Raw genomic sequence first — 12,154 nt, forward strand, 5'->3', positions numbered from 1 at the left:
GGCAGGTTTAGCCTATCACTCATAAATTCATAGAATTTAAAGCCAGAAGGGAACGTCAGATCATCTAATCTGAGCTCGTGTATATCACAGGCAATAAAATTTCACCCTGTTACTCCTGTATTAAACCCAAGAACTTGTATGACTAAAGCAAATTTTCCAGAAAGGCATCCAGTTTTGATATGAAGACATCAAGATATGGAGAATCCACCATTTCCCTTGGTAGTTAATTCCAATGGTTAATCCCCCTCATTGTTAACATTTAGTGCAGTGATACGCAAACTGAGGCTCAGGAGCTGCAAGTGATTCTTAAATATGTCTCCTGAAGCACATGATATTAAAACTGATTTAATTATTCGGCAATCTAAGTTATTCACCATTTACTATGTTATTAACCAATTGTAGAATTTTTGGTCAGTCATTTTCCTGTGAGAATATATATGTATGTAAATGAAATGAATTCACACAACTGTGGTTTTTTTTGGATAATGTTGATGGCTAATTTGGCTCCTGAACCACTGAGATCTGAGTATCACTGATTTAGTGCCTTATTTTCAATTTGAATTTGTCTGGCTTCAGCTTCCAGTCATTGGCTCTTGTTACGCCTTTCTCTGCTAGGTTAAAGAGACCCTATATTGCAGGGGTGGGCAAACTACGGCCCATGGGCTGGATCTGGCCCGTTAGGGCTTTCGATCAGGCCTGCGGGATTGCCACGCAGGTCCTGCATCGCTCCTGGAAACAGCTGGCACCATGTCCCTACAGCCCCTGGTGGAGGGGGGTGGGAGAGGTCTCCACGTGCTGTCCTCGCCTGTAGGCACCGCCCCCCCGCCAGCTCCCATTGGCTGTGAATGGGGAACCACATCAATGGGAGCTGCGGGGGGCAGTGCCTGCAGATGAGGGCAGCATGTGGAGCCCTCTGCCCACCCCCACAGGGGCCTCAGGAACGTGGTGCCAGCCGCTTCTGGGAGTGGTGTGGCATGGGACCAGGGCAGACAGGGAGCTGGCCTTAGCCCCACTGCCAGGGCCGGCTTCAGGCACCAGCTACCAAGCACGTGCTTGGGGCGGCACCTTGGGGCGGGGCGGCGCTCGGTTTTTTTTGTTTGTTTGTTTGTTTTTTGGTTTGGTGGGGCGGCGCTGGAGGGTTTTTTTGGTTTGTTTGTTTTTTGTTTCAGTCAGGCGGCGCTTGGGGGGGCGGGGCTTCGGGTGGCGTGGCGCTCAGGGGGGTGGGGGCTTCGGGCAGTGCTCCAGGGGGCGGGGGCTTCAGGCGGCATGGCGCGGCGCTCAGGGGGGGCGGAGGCTTCGGCAGCACGGTGCTCGGGGGTTTCGGCGGTGCGGTGCTAAGGGGGGCGAGGATTTCGGCAACGCGGTGCTCGGGGGGGGAGATTTCTATGGCACAGCACGGCGGGGGTTCGGTGCCGCAGCGCTATGGGGGGGGGGTGTTACGGCGGGGTGGTGCTTTTTTTTTTGCTTGGGGTGGCAAAAATGTTCAAGCTGGCCCTGCCTGCTGTGCGCTGCTGCCACCCCGGAGGCACTCCAGTAAGCGGTGCCGGGCCAGACCCCGCACCCCAAACCCTTCCTGCATTCTGCACCCCAACCCCCTGCCCTGAGCCCCCAACCCCTTACCCTGAGCCCCCTCCCGCCCTCCGCACCGAACCCCTTGCCCTGAGCCCCCTCCTACACTCCGCACCCCTCCTGCACCCCAACCCCCTGCCCATAGCTGCCTGCTGTATTCCACACCCCCTCCTGCATCCCAACCCTCTTCCCGGAGCCCTCTTGTACACTCTGCACCCCTCCTCTGCCTCAACCCCTTGCTCTGAGCCCCTTCCTGCACACCACACCCTCTCCCACACCCCACACTCCCTCCTGCACCCCAACTCCCTGCCCCAGCCCTACATTCATGGCCCTGCATGCAATTTCCCCACCCCAATGTGGCCCTCGGGCCAAAAAGTTTGCCCACCCCTGCTATAGAATCTGGTATTTTCACTTTGTTAAGGTACTTATATACTGTAATTAAGTCATTTACAAATTTTCTTTTTAATAAACTAAACAGATCAAACTCATCAAGTGCATTGTAAGGCACTTTCTCCAGATAGTTTTTGTGACGCTTTCCTGCACCTTCTCCAATTTTCAACTCTGCTTCTTAAACCGTAGACAACAGAATTGTACATAATGTGCCAATATCAGTCTCACCAAAGCTAGATACAGAAGTAAAATCACTTCCCTCCACCTGCCCTTTTTGCCACAGCATCGGACTGGGAGCGCATGTTGATTTACTTGTCCACGACGATCCTGTGGGACAGTGCATCAGCACAATGACTCTCCCTCTGGACAAGCATGGCACAGCACGGAGGCTCACATAGCCTAGCATGACTGTCAGTCTATTCCTGGTTCTCAGGAGTCTGAAAACTCGTTCTTCACTCCCAAGTCCATTAATAGGGGAACTCAGGCCTGCCCACTCCATTGGGTTCCAGCTCAAGACTCTCAAGCTAGATAAGTAGGATCAGTGTTCTTCGACTCTGACAGTGCCCTAAGCATCTTTCTACATTCCCCTGAGTTTCTGCAGATTCTCCGGCCTGTCGGTCAGTTTGCCCACTTCTGGGCAGCTCTTTAGTAGCTTGCTGGCAGGGGCTCCTTTCTCACTCCTCTGGTAGCCACCCATAGATGGCTGGTGACCCGGCCATTGGGGGAGGCTAGTCCCCCGGCCCTGCCCCTTGTGTCCGATGCCCTGCCACTTCCCCTCCCATTCTTTCCCCCTCCCCCGCAGAAGCCCAGAGCACCCTCCAGCCCCAGTCCAGCGCTGGGCAGCCAGACAGCGTGGTGCAGTGCCCCCAGCCCTGGTGCACCAGGCAGCCAGCTCCAGAGCACCGGGCAGTAGCACAGCCAGTCCCGGAGTGTTGGGTGGCAGCTCCCCCACCCCTGGAGTACTGGGCGGCATAATACTAGTGCCAGGCTGGCAGCGTGGCCCCAGCGCCAGCAGCTCCGAGTTTCTGAGGGAGGCAGGCCAGCCAGCCTGGGCCAGGGCAGAGTGCCAGGAACTATAGGAGGGGACGTGGGGGCAGAGTGTGGGCAGGGCCACACCAGGCTGTTTGGGGAGGCACAGCCTCCCCCAGCTGCCAATACCCGCTGCTCATGTAGCCACCCCATCTGTCTACTTTCCAGCCCTTTTTTCCCTGCTAGCTGCTGTGAGACTGCCAATCAGCAGTGTCTCACAATGCCCGTATTAACTCTTTGGTTGCTGGCCTAGTGTCGGGTACATACACCACATGACAGACCCCTTAAATCCTTTTTAGAATAGCTGCTTTCTGGGTACAGTCACCTACTCTGTAGATGTATAATTTTGTAATTTGGCTATATTAAACACATTTTGTTTGAATGGGTCCAACTTAACAAATGATCCAGATCACTCTGTATAACTCATCCTCATCATTATTTATCACTCTGACAATCTTTGTGTCATCTACAAAATTTATTAGTGGTGATTTTATATTTATTTCCAGATAATGTTGTATAGTGTGAGGCCTGGTACTGATACCTGTGGAACCCCATTAGAAATACCCCCATCTTATAAGGATTTCCTACTGACAATTACTTTGGGATGTCGTTTAATGTTTGCTTTATTGCTATTGTATTGTGCTAATTTTAAAATCAGAATATTGTATATTGCTAAGTCAAACACCTTACAAAAGTCTATTGCATCTAAGTAGTTTCCTTTATCATCCAAACATGTAAACTCAAAGAATGAAATTAGTAATTGACAGGACCTATTTTCCATAAAATTATATTGACCACAATGAATTGTATGCCTTTCTTTTAATTCTTTATCAACTGAATCCTATATCAGTATTTGAGTATTTTGATGAGACTGATGTCAGGCTAACCAGCCTATTGTTACTTGGGTCATCCTACTCATCCTTTTTGAATATTTGCATATTACATGCTTCCAGTCTTCTGGAATTTCCCCCAGTATTCAAAGATTTATTAACAATTAACACCAGCAGGCCAGTGATCTCTTCAGCAAACTCTTAGGTCTTTTGCATGTAAGCTGGAGCTATGGATTCTTCCTAAAAGTGTGTGTATGGGGGGAGGCCCCAAATCCCGCCCTCTGTGGCTCCACACCTGCCCTGCCTCTTCCCTGGAGGCCCCACACCCAGCCAAGCCAGAAGGCAGAGCTGGAGCGAGGCCATGGAGCCCAGGCCCCTCCACCTGCCTGGGTTGGGGGGCCAGAGACCAGTCCTCACCTCTCCCAGGGCTCTTAGAGTGTCTGTGGCTCCTCACAGCTGCCCGCATGGCTCTTACCTTGACCTGGCTCCAGCTTCTGGCCTGGGGGTGGGGCCTTGGGGGCCAAAGAGCCACAACTGGGGCATAGTAAGAGCTGCCCAGGCAGCTGTGGGGAGCTATGGACCCTCCACCTGCCCTGGATGGGGACCCGGTGGACACGAGCTGGGGGCTGCTCTTGGGCCATTTCACTCCCTTCAGGATATGAACAATTCCAATTGATTTAAAGGGGAGTTATTTGTATCCTGAGGGGGAGAATTGAACCCCAGGTGACTATGTAAGAGTGTTCTGATCTCTGCTGTCACAAATATACATAAAATTGCATCTCTCTGCTATTTCTTTTAAAATAATAATTGTGATTAGATCTATCGACAGATGGCTGCTAATTTAAAAAAAATCTGGCTCCCATTTTAAACTGATGGAATAGTGAGAGTGAGTATATGACTCAGCTGCCTGTGCACCAGAACACCCTCCAGCCAGAGGATTCCAGTCCCCTTTTTTTCAGGACTTCAATTTTAATTCTTCAGACTAGCACAATGTCAATTGTATCAGACATGTCCTTTTCCCTTTGACCTAATCAGTCATATATAAACTGGGTTCTATCACCTGACCTAGGAACTCCCGCAGGAATCTGCTCCTCCCTACAGTTCAACTGAGCTACTTGCTGGTTTTTATGAGGACCAGGTGATCTGGTCAAGAGCAAACATAGCTATGGTTTAAGGCAAAACAGGATGACAAAAATCAGATGACAGGAAGAGTAGAATAGAATTTTGCAATATTCTTTTTAGCTGTTTGGTTTCATAAATAGCCTTGTTTTATTTCAAACATATAAAATGCTTTAATTATTTTTCGTTTGTATAGGCTTCATATCTAATAAGTTGCAACCAAATGGCAGAGAAATCTATCTTTTGTGTTTGATGACCACAAGTACAATTTGGAGAATCATCAGTTTAAAATCTTAGGCTCCGAATAAGAGAAATCATTTAAAAGTCCTGGATTCCCATTTCCTGTTCCCCATCTCCTATGGTACAAACTGTTGGAAGCTTTACATAGCCATTAATATAGGTTATATGCCATCACTGGACAGATAAATGCATGTGCACAGAGCTAAGACTACCAGAACAAACAGCAAGTGGACAGAGATATAGGGAAGATAGGACGCAAGGATTGCTGCAATTGTCCAGGAGGATGGGTTTTTACTCCCTCTTCGGATACCCCTTACAGCACAGAAACACAAGTCCTTAGCACTATCTAGGCACAAATTTAAGAATAAAGAGCCAGAGTGTTATTCTGGGCTCTACTATGGCCCCTTACGCTACTGTGGCAGTGCATGGGAGCTGTAAAGGGCCTGTAGCGAGCAAATGGAGAGTTACTCCAGGGCAGACATTGCATACGGCAGCTGCAGTGTGCTCTATGTGGCTTTTCCCATAAGCTCCATGCTGGGCCCTGCCAAGGTTTGTTGCGGCCACAACACAAGGGTAGTACTGTTGCTCCTAGGCTGGGCTGATTAAGTTACACAGTGGGCCTAGAGCAGGCCAGAACTGGATGTGCATATATCCACCTTTGCTGCCTCTTCCCTTTGGGCAGGAAACTTCATGTGGTGTCCCTAAGAGCTGCAGCAGAAAACTGCACTCCCAGCTGGTAAGTAAACTGGTGCTCTCCAATGGTAAGGTCTGACACAGTGTCTGGCTGGCGTTCGGGTGTGAAAACAGGTTGCAAGGTGAATGGAATGATGGTAGGGAGGGAATGTAGTGGAACTGAGGCTGGAGGCCCATGAGGTGGGGGACTGAAGCAGACAGAGAACTAAAAAAATCAGCTAGGCAGGAGCTCTAGAGTCTGACATGGACAGACATGGGTTAGATCAAAGAGTTGCAGAGCTGAGTGAATTACTGCACCCCTTTGATGTTCAGATGAGCAAGGGGTTCAGGAGCGCCCAACACAGAGAAGACCCCAGTTGGCATTTGCCCACTATTAATTCTGCTCCTACCAGTACTCCATCTTTTCTTTCTCTTTTTCAATTGTCACAGAAACCGCTGGTCCCATGTAGCAGAGGGGTAGCCATGCTAGTCTGGATATGTAAAAAGTGAGAGAGTCCTTTGGCACCTTATAGACTAACAGATGTATTGGAGCATAAGCTTTCGTGGGTGAATACCCACTTCATCAGACACATGTGGTGGAAATTTCCAGGGGCAGGTATAAATATGCAGGCAAGAATCAGTCTAGAGATAATGAGGTTAGTTCAATCAGGGAGAATGAGGTCCTCTTCTGATCTGTTTCTTATTAAAAAAACAATGCTACCCTCCCACTCCCAAATATTTTCCTGCTATACAGTTAGACTCTAGAAAAGAGTTGTTCAAAGTATGGATGCAGGGAGTGTGTGATTTTGAAATTGAAACACAGAACTAGGAATCAGGAGAACTTAGCTCTGTGATGGATTTCCTGTTTGACCTTGGGTAAACCACATACCTTCCTGAGGCCTCACTTCACCCAGCTTCTCATCTTAATCTTTTTACTATTTTTGTTGTCTTATATATTTTTTTTATCTTTTATAATGTACTCTTTACCTTGCTAGCTGAGCCTGAGATGCAATGGTTCACTCATGTTGCAGATGATATCATGCATTGATGGAATTTATTGGTGAACAATATGATGTTGAAACCTTGAATTCCAACTATTTTGTAAGTTTTAGAACAGGTTGCAAAACTGCTGATGTGGAAGGAAAGAAGTGCAGGAACTAGAAAACCCAGAAGCAGGATATAGTACAGAGAGAGAAAGGGGACCAGAAGATAGGCTGAACAGAGATAACATACAGAACAGGACCAAGGAGTGTAAGTGGTTGGAATAGACATAAGTTACAGGATGGACAATAATAAGGGGTCAGAAAGAAACAATGAAAGGAATCTGGAGGAGAAGCTACAGTAAAGGGATATGTATTTGTGGGTGGGGGCCCTAGCCTGTGTTCTAGTTAATCATTCTAAGATGTAAATTAAACTATATATTTTAACATTGCTTTCAGATCTGATACTATTTGGCCTCACTAGTCCCCTGGCCAAATAAGCACAGTTGGTTGGGATGGAGAAGGAGAGTTCTGCTGCAACACAATCTCCTGTCACCGTAGTGCTATATTTGTGCCTCTGGAGAAAGAGGAATTGTAATTCTTAGTAATTGTAATTATTGGTGTAGGAGGTGCAGTGATAGCTGTTGTGATTTACTTAAGAAGACTGATTTAGAAAGTTGTGAAATAGTATTTCAGGTTCCAGAGGTACACATACACAGCAACCAGACAGAGACTATGTAGGATTATCCATGCCATGTTTCCAGGCAATCAGTTATACTGTGTGCTGCTGTTATGCTATTCTCCCCATCCCCTGAAAATGAAGGAGTCAGACTGCTTAGTAAAGAAGCCTAGAACTCAGATATTCTTTAATACGGTCTTCTTGTACCCCAACAAGTGTCCCAGTCCTACAGCACAGTACACACTATAAAGCGTTCTCTAGATGTGACAATGTGCATGAGTGGGATTTTTTTTTAAGAGAGAGAGGCTTAAAATGATTCACTGATACCCACTTGCAAATAAATAAAAATCAATTCCTTTAAATCCTGGTCCAAATCCTTAGCTGGTGTAGCTCTATTGGCTCCTTTGGAGCGCTGCATATTTACCCTAGTTGAGCCTCTGGCCCTCAGAAACCACACAAAGCTCTGAGCTGCGGGCGGACATAACTAGGCTGTTGCAATCGCTGTAACAAATGATCGTGTAAACCACAGCCAGCCATATAAGGGAGGGCCAGGGGAGCCATCTCCTGTGGCTGGGGAGCTATTGACCATTTCGCCCCAGGCCACATTTAAAAGCAACCCAAAGCCCAGCCCATTCAGGGTTGACCAGATGTCCTGATTTCATAGGGACAGTCCCAATTTTTGGGTCTTTTTCTTATATAGGATCCTATTACCACCCCACCCCCTCCTGATTTTTCACACTTGCTGTCTGGTCACCTTATAACGAAATCGACCAAGCGAGAGGGGGGCAGGCAGCGGTGTGGGGCAGGTGGGGAGGCGACGTCACAGGGGCAGCCCCAAGGCCGGGAGCGGGCCCAAGGCGGCCACGGGACCAGGACAAGCATCCCAGTAGCAGGACTGAGGCCAGAGGCTGAGGGGAGCAGCAGGGGCCAGGGCAGGCAGAGCCGCACTGGGGGAAGGCGGCTGGCGGGGTCAGAGCAGCGCGGGTGGAGCGAGAGGAAGGCGGGGGCAGAGCCGTTGGGCTCGCGGGCGGCACGCGCGCGCCCGCCCGTTGCGGTGACAGTTACCAGCAGAACGCCCGGTGCCCGTTGGGGGGAGGGAGCGAGACTCGGCTCCGGCGCCCCGCCTGCTCCACGTGGCCTGCGGGGCGGAGCAGGCGGCGCGGCCCGGGCCAGCACCAGCGCCACCCATTGAGCTCCGGCAGGGCAGGAGCGGAGCGTGACCGCCCCGGGGCGTCGCCCTTCCCCGGCCCCGCCCCCACCCCCGCTAGCAGGGACTATGCGGAGATGGTCGTGCAAACCCGAGGCAGACACAAAGAGTCGCCGCTCAAGTCCTCCGGCGCTCAGCCGCCCCCGCCCCAAGCCGCTGGGGCGCCCCAGTCCGGAGCCAGCCCCAGGAGCGGCCGCGGGCTGCCGCAAAAGCAGCCAGGCAGGCAGCTGTCCTGCGGGGCCGGCGCCATGCGGAAGGGAGGCACCGGGAGGAAAGGGGCCAAGAGCGAGCCCCAGAAACCCTGCCGCCCCCTGGCCCAGAGGGTGAGGGAATTGCTGGGCCTGGGCCAAGAGGGGACGCTCCGGGGCTGGAGACACGGGCTCCAAGGTGAGCGGGACCGGGGGGAGGGGGCTGTGCACAAAGCCGCTTCCATCTTGGGCCCCCGCTGGGAAGGGGGGTTAAGGGGATTTGCTCCCCGCAGGGAGCATCAGCCCCGAGGTCCCTCTCCCAGCCACGGCTCCGTGCTCCTGGCCCCGGCACACTGGGGCGCTGCTGGGCCGATGCTGCCCCAGACACACGCCGCCACCCGCCCTGGCAGGCAGCGCAGCCCCTGGGGCAGGAGAGGCTTTAACAGCCCCCATGCCCCACGCTGTCCAAGGGCCGCTGGCAGGTTGGAAACCAGTTTGCCTGGAAATTGTGTTTCAGGGTAACTCTCTAACTGAAAAAGTGTGTGTGTGTGTGGGGGGGGGTGTTTCTTTCTATTCCTCCCCCGTATATTTAACTGGAGTTGACAGCTGTCAGACGTGTGTGGTCAGTTTCACTGTTCCAACTCCTATGCGAGTCAATTGCCCAAGGAGAAAGGACCCCGAAAGTAGCAGCGATGAAACAAGAGGAAAAAAACCACAACCTTATAATGTTGAAGGTTTTTATGAAAACAATACAGGACATTACACACTGTTTATACAGCATCAGAAACTACATCTTTTAAAAAAATGCTAATTTTATTTAGCTTCATGACTATTGGGATAATCTACCTGGCACTTGACAGTGCCTCGATGAAAGGATTGGGGGAATTGATTGGTGCAAAAGACAAAAAGTCAAAACTTTATTTTACAAAGTTGGACAATTCAAATGTAAATCTATTTTGTTAACTAGTCTCTCTTTTGTCCAAAATGTCTTTAAAAACACTTCTGATGAACTCTGTAGAAATAAAATATTTATTGCAGTCACCTTGATTTTTGTTTTTAAATATGTTTATTCACTCTGTGACCAGTTTATCTCAGCTGTTTTGAAGTCAAGTCAAGGTGGCTATAGACTATTAATGGTGCAGCCTGCAACCAGTCTCTTTAAATGAAATTGCTTTTAATTGTTTGATGTTTAAATCTAAATACTGCTAAGACAGTTATTTTCTTTTTACAAAAAGAACAGGAGTACTTGTGGCACCTTAAAGACTAACAAATTTATTTTAGCATGAGCTTTCGTGAGCTACAGCTCACTTCTTCGGATGCATAGAATGGAACATACAGACAGGAGATATTTATACATACAGAGAACATGAAAAGGTGGAAGTATGCATAACAACAGGAAAAGTCTAATCAATTGAGATGAGCTATCATCAGCAGGAGGAAAAAAACTTTTTGAAGTGATAATTAAGATGGCCCATAGAAGGTGTGAGGAGAACTTAACATAGGGAAATAGATTCAATTAGTGTAATGACCCAACCATTCCCAGTCTCTGTTTAGGCCAGAGTTAATTGTATCTAATTTGCATATTAATTCGAGTTCAGCAGTTTCTCTTTGGAGTCTGTTTTTGAAGTTTTTTTGTTGCAAAATTGCCACCTTCAAGTCTGTCACTGAGTGGTTAGAGAGGTTGAAGTGTTCTCACACTGGTTTTTGAATGTTATGATTCCTGATGTCAGATTTGTGTCCATTTATTCTTTTGCGTAGAGACTGTCCGGTTTGGCCAATGTACATGGCAGAGGGGCATTGCTGACACATAATGGCATATATCACGTTGGTAGATGTGCAGGTGTACGAGCCCCTGATGGCGAGTCCTATGATGGTGTCACTTGAATGGATATGTGGACAGAGCTGGCATCGGGCTTTGTTGCAAGGATAGGTTCCTGGGTTAGTGTTTATGTTGTATGGTGTGCGGTTGCTGGTGAGTATTTGCTTCAGGTTGGGAGGCTGTCTATAAGCGAGGACTGGCCTGTCTCCCAAGATCTGTGAAAGTGAGGGATCATCTTTAAGGATAGGTTGTAGATCTTTGATGATGCGCTGGAGAGGTTTTAGTTGGGGGCTGTAGGTGATGGCTAGTGGCGTTCTGTTATTTTCTTTTTTAGGCCTGTCCTGTAATAGGTGGCTTCTGGGTACTCTTCTGGCTCTGTCAATCTGTTTTTTTTTCACTTCAGCAGGTGGGTATTGTAGTTTTAAGAATGCTTGATAGAGATCTTGTAGGTGTTTATCTCTGTCTGAGGGAGGGATTGGAGCAAATACGGTTGTATCTTAGAGCTTGGCTGTAGACAATGGATCGTGTGGTGTGTCTGGGATGGAAGCTGGAGGCATGTAAGTAAGTATAGCGGTCAGTGGGTTTCCGGTATAGAGTGGTATTTATATGACCATCGTTTATTAGCACAGTAGTGTCTAGGAAATGGACCACTTGTGTGGATTGGTCTAGGCTGAGGTTGATGGTGGGATGGAAATTGTTAAAGTCACGGTGGAATTCCTCGAGGGGTTCTTTTCCATGAGTCCAGATGATGAAGATGTCATCAATGTAGCGCAAGTAGAGTAGGGGCGTTAGGGAACGAGAGCTAAGGAAGCGTTGTTCTAAGTCAGCCATAAAGATGTTGGCATACTGAGGGGCCATGCGGGTACCCATAGCAGTGCCACTGACTTGAAGATATATATTGTCCCCAAATGTGAAATAGTTGTGGGTGAGGACAAAGGAATGGTTGGGTCATTACACTAATTGAATCTATTTCCCTATGTTAAGTTCTCCTCACACCTTCTATGGGCCATCTTAATTATCACTTCAAAAAGTTTTTTTTCCTCCTGCTGATGATAGCTCATCTCAATTGATTAGACTTTTCCTGTTGTTATGCATACTTCCACCTTTTCATGTTCTCTGTATGTATAAATATCTCCTGTCTGTGTGTTCCATTCTATGCATCCGAAGAAGTGAGCTGTAGCTCACGAAAACTCATGCTAAAATAAATTTGTTAGTCTTTAAGGTGCCACAAGTACTCCTGTTCTTTTTGCGGATACAGACTAACACGGCTGCTACTCTGAAACCTTTCTTTTTACAGTATTTATTGAAGAAAAAGGGGCCTTCCTCGTGAGAGCAGATAGCAAGATATGGTTCACTTTTATACTAGGTAAGGAGACAAACAACAATTCTTAAGGTCTCACTTAATGTACTATATCCAAGTTTGTCTGGAATG

General features: G+C 48.5%; 1 protein-coding gene across 1 annotated transcript in view; it reads left to right on the plus strand.

Moving 5' to 3' along the window:
- Positions 1-8,599: 8,599 nt before the first annotated feature.
- The window catches only part of DPY19L1 (dpy-19 like C-mannosyltransferase 1), a 103,295-nt gene continuing 99,740 nt past the window's right edge, over positions 8,600-12,154 (plus strand). The window contains exons 1-2 of the mRNA XM_045007557.1: positions 8,600-9,102; positions 12,020-12,088. Of these exons, the coding sequence (XP_044863492.1) occupies positions 8,793-9,102; positions 12,020-12,088 (379 nt within the window). The 5' untranslated portion in view covers positions 8,600-8,792. The remainder of the gene's footprint in view (positions 9,103-12,019; positions 12,089-12,154) is intronic.

Source organism: Mauremys mutica, chromosome 2 (assembly GCF_020497125.1).
Source record: "Mauremys mutica isolate MM-2020 ecotype Southern chromosome 2, ASM2049712v1, whole genome shotgun sequence".
NCBI classification, from domain to species: domain Eukaryota; kingdom Metazoa; phylum Chordata; order Testudines; family Geoemydidae; genus Mauremys; species Mauremys mutica.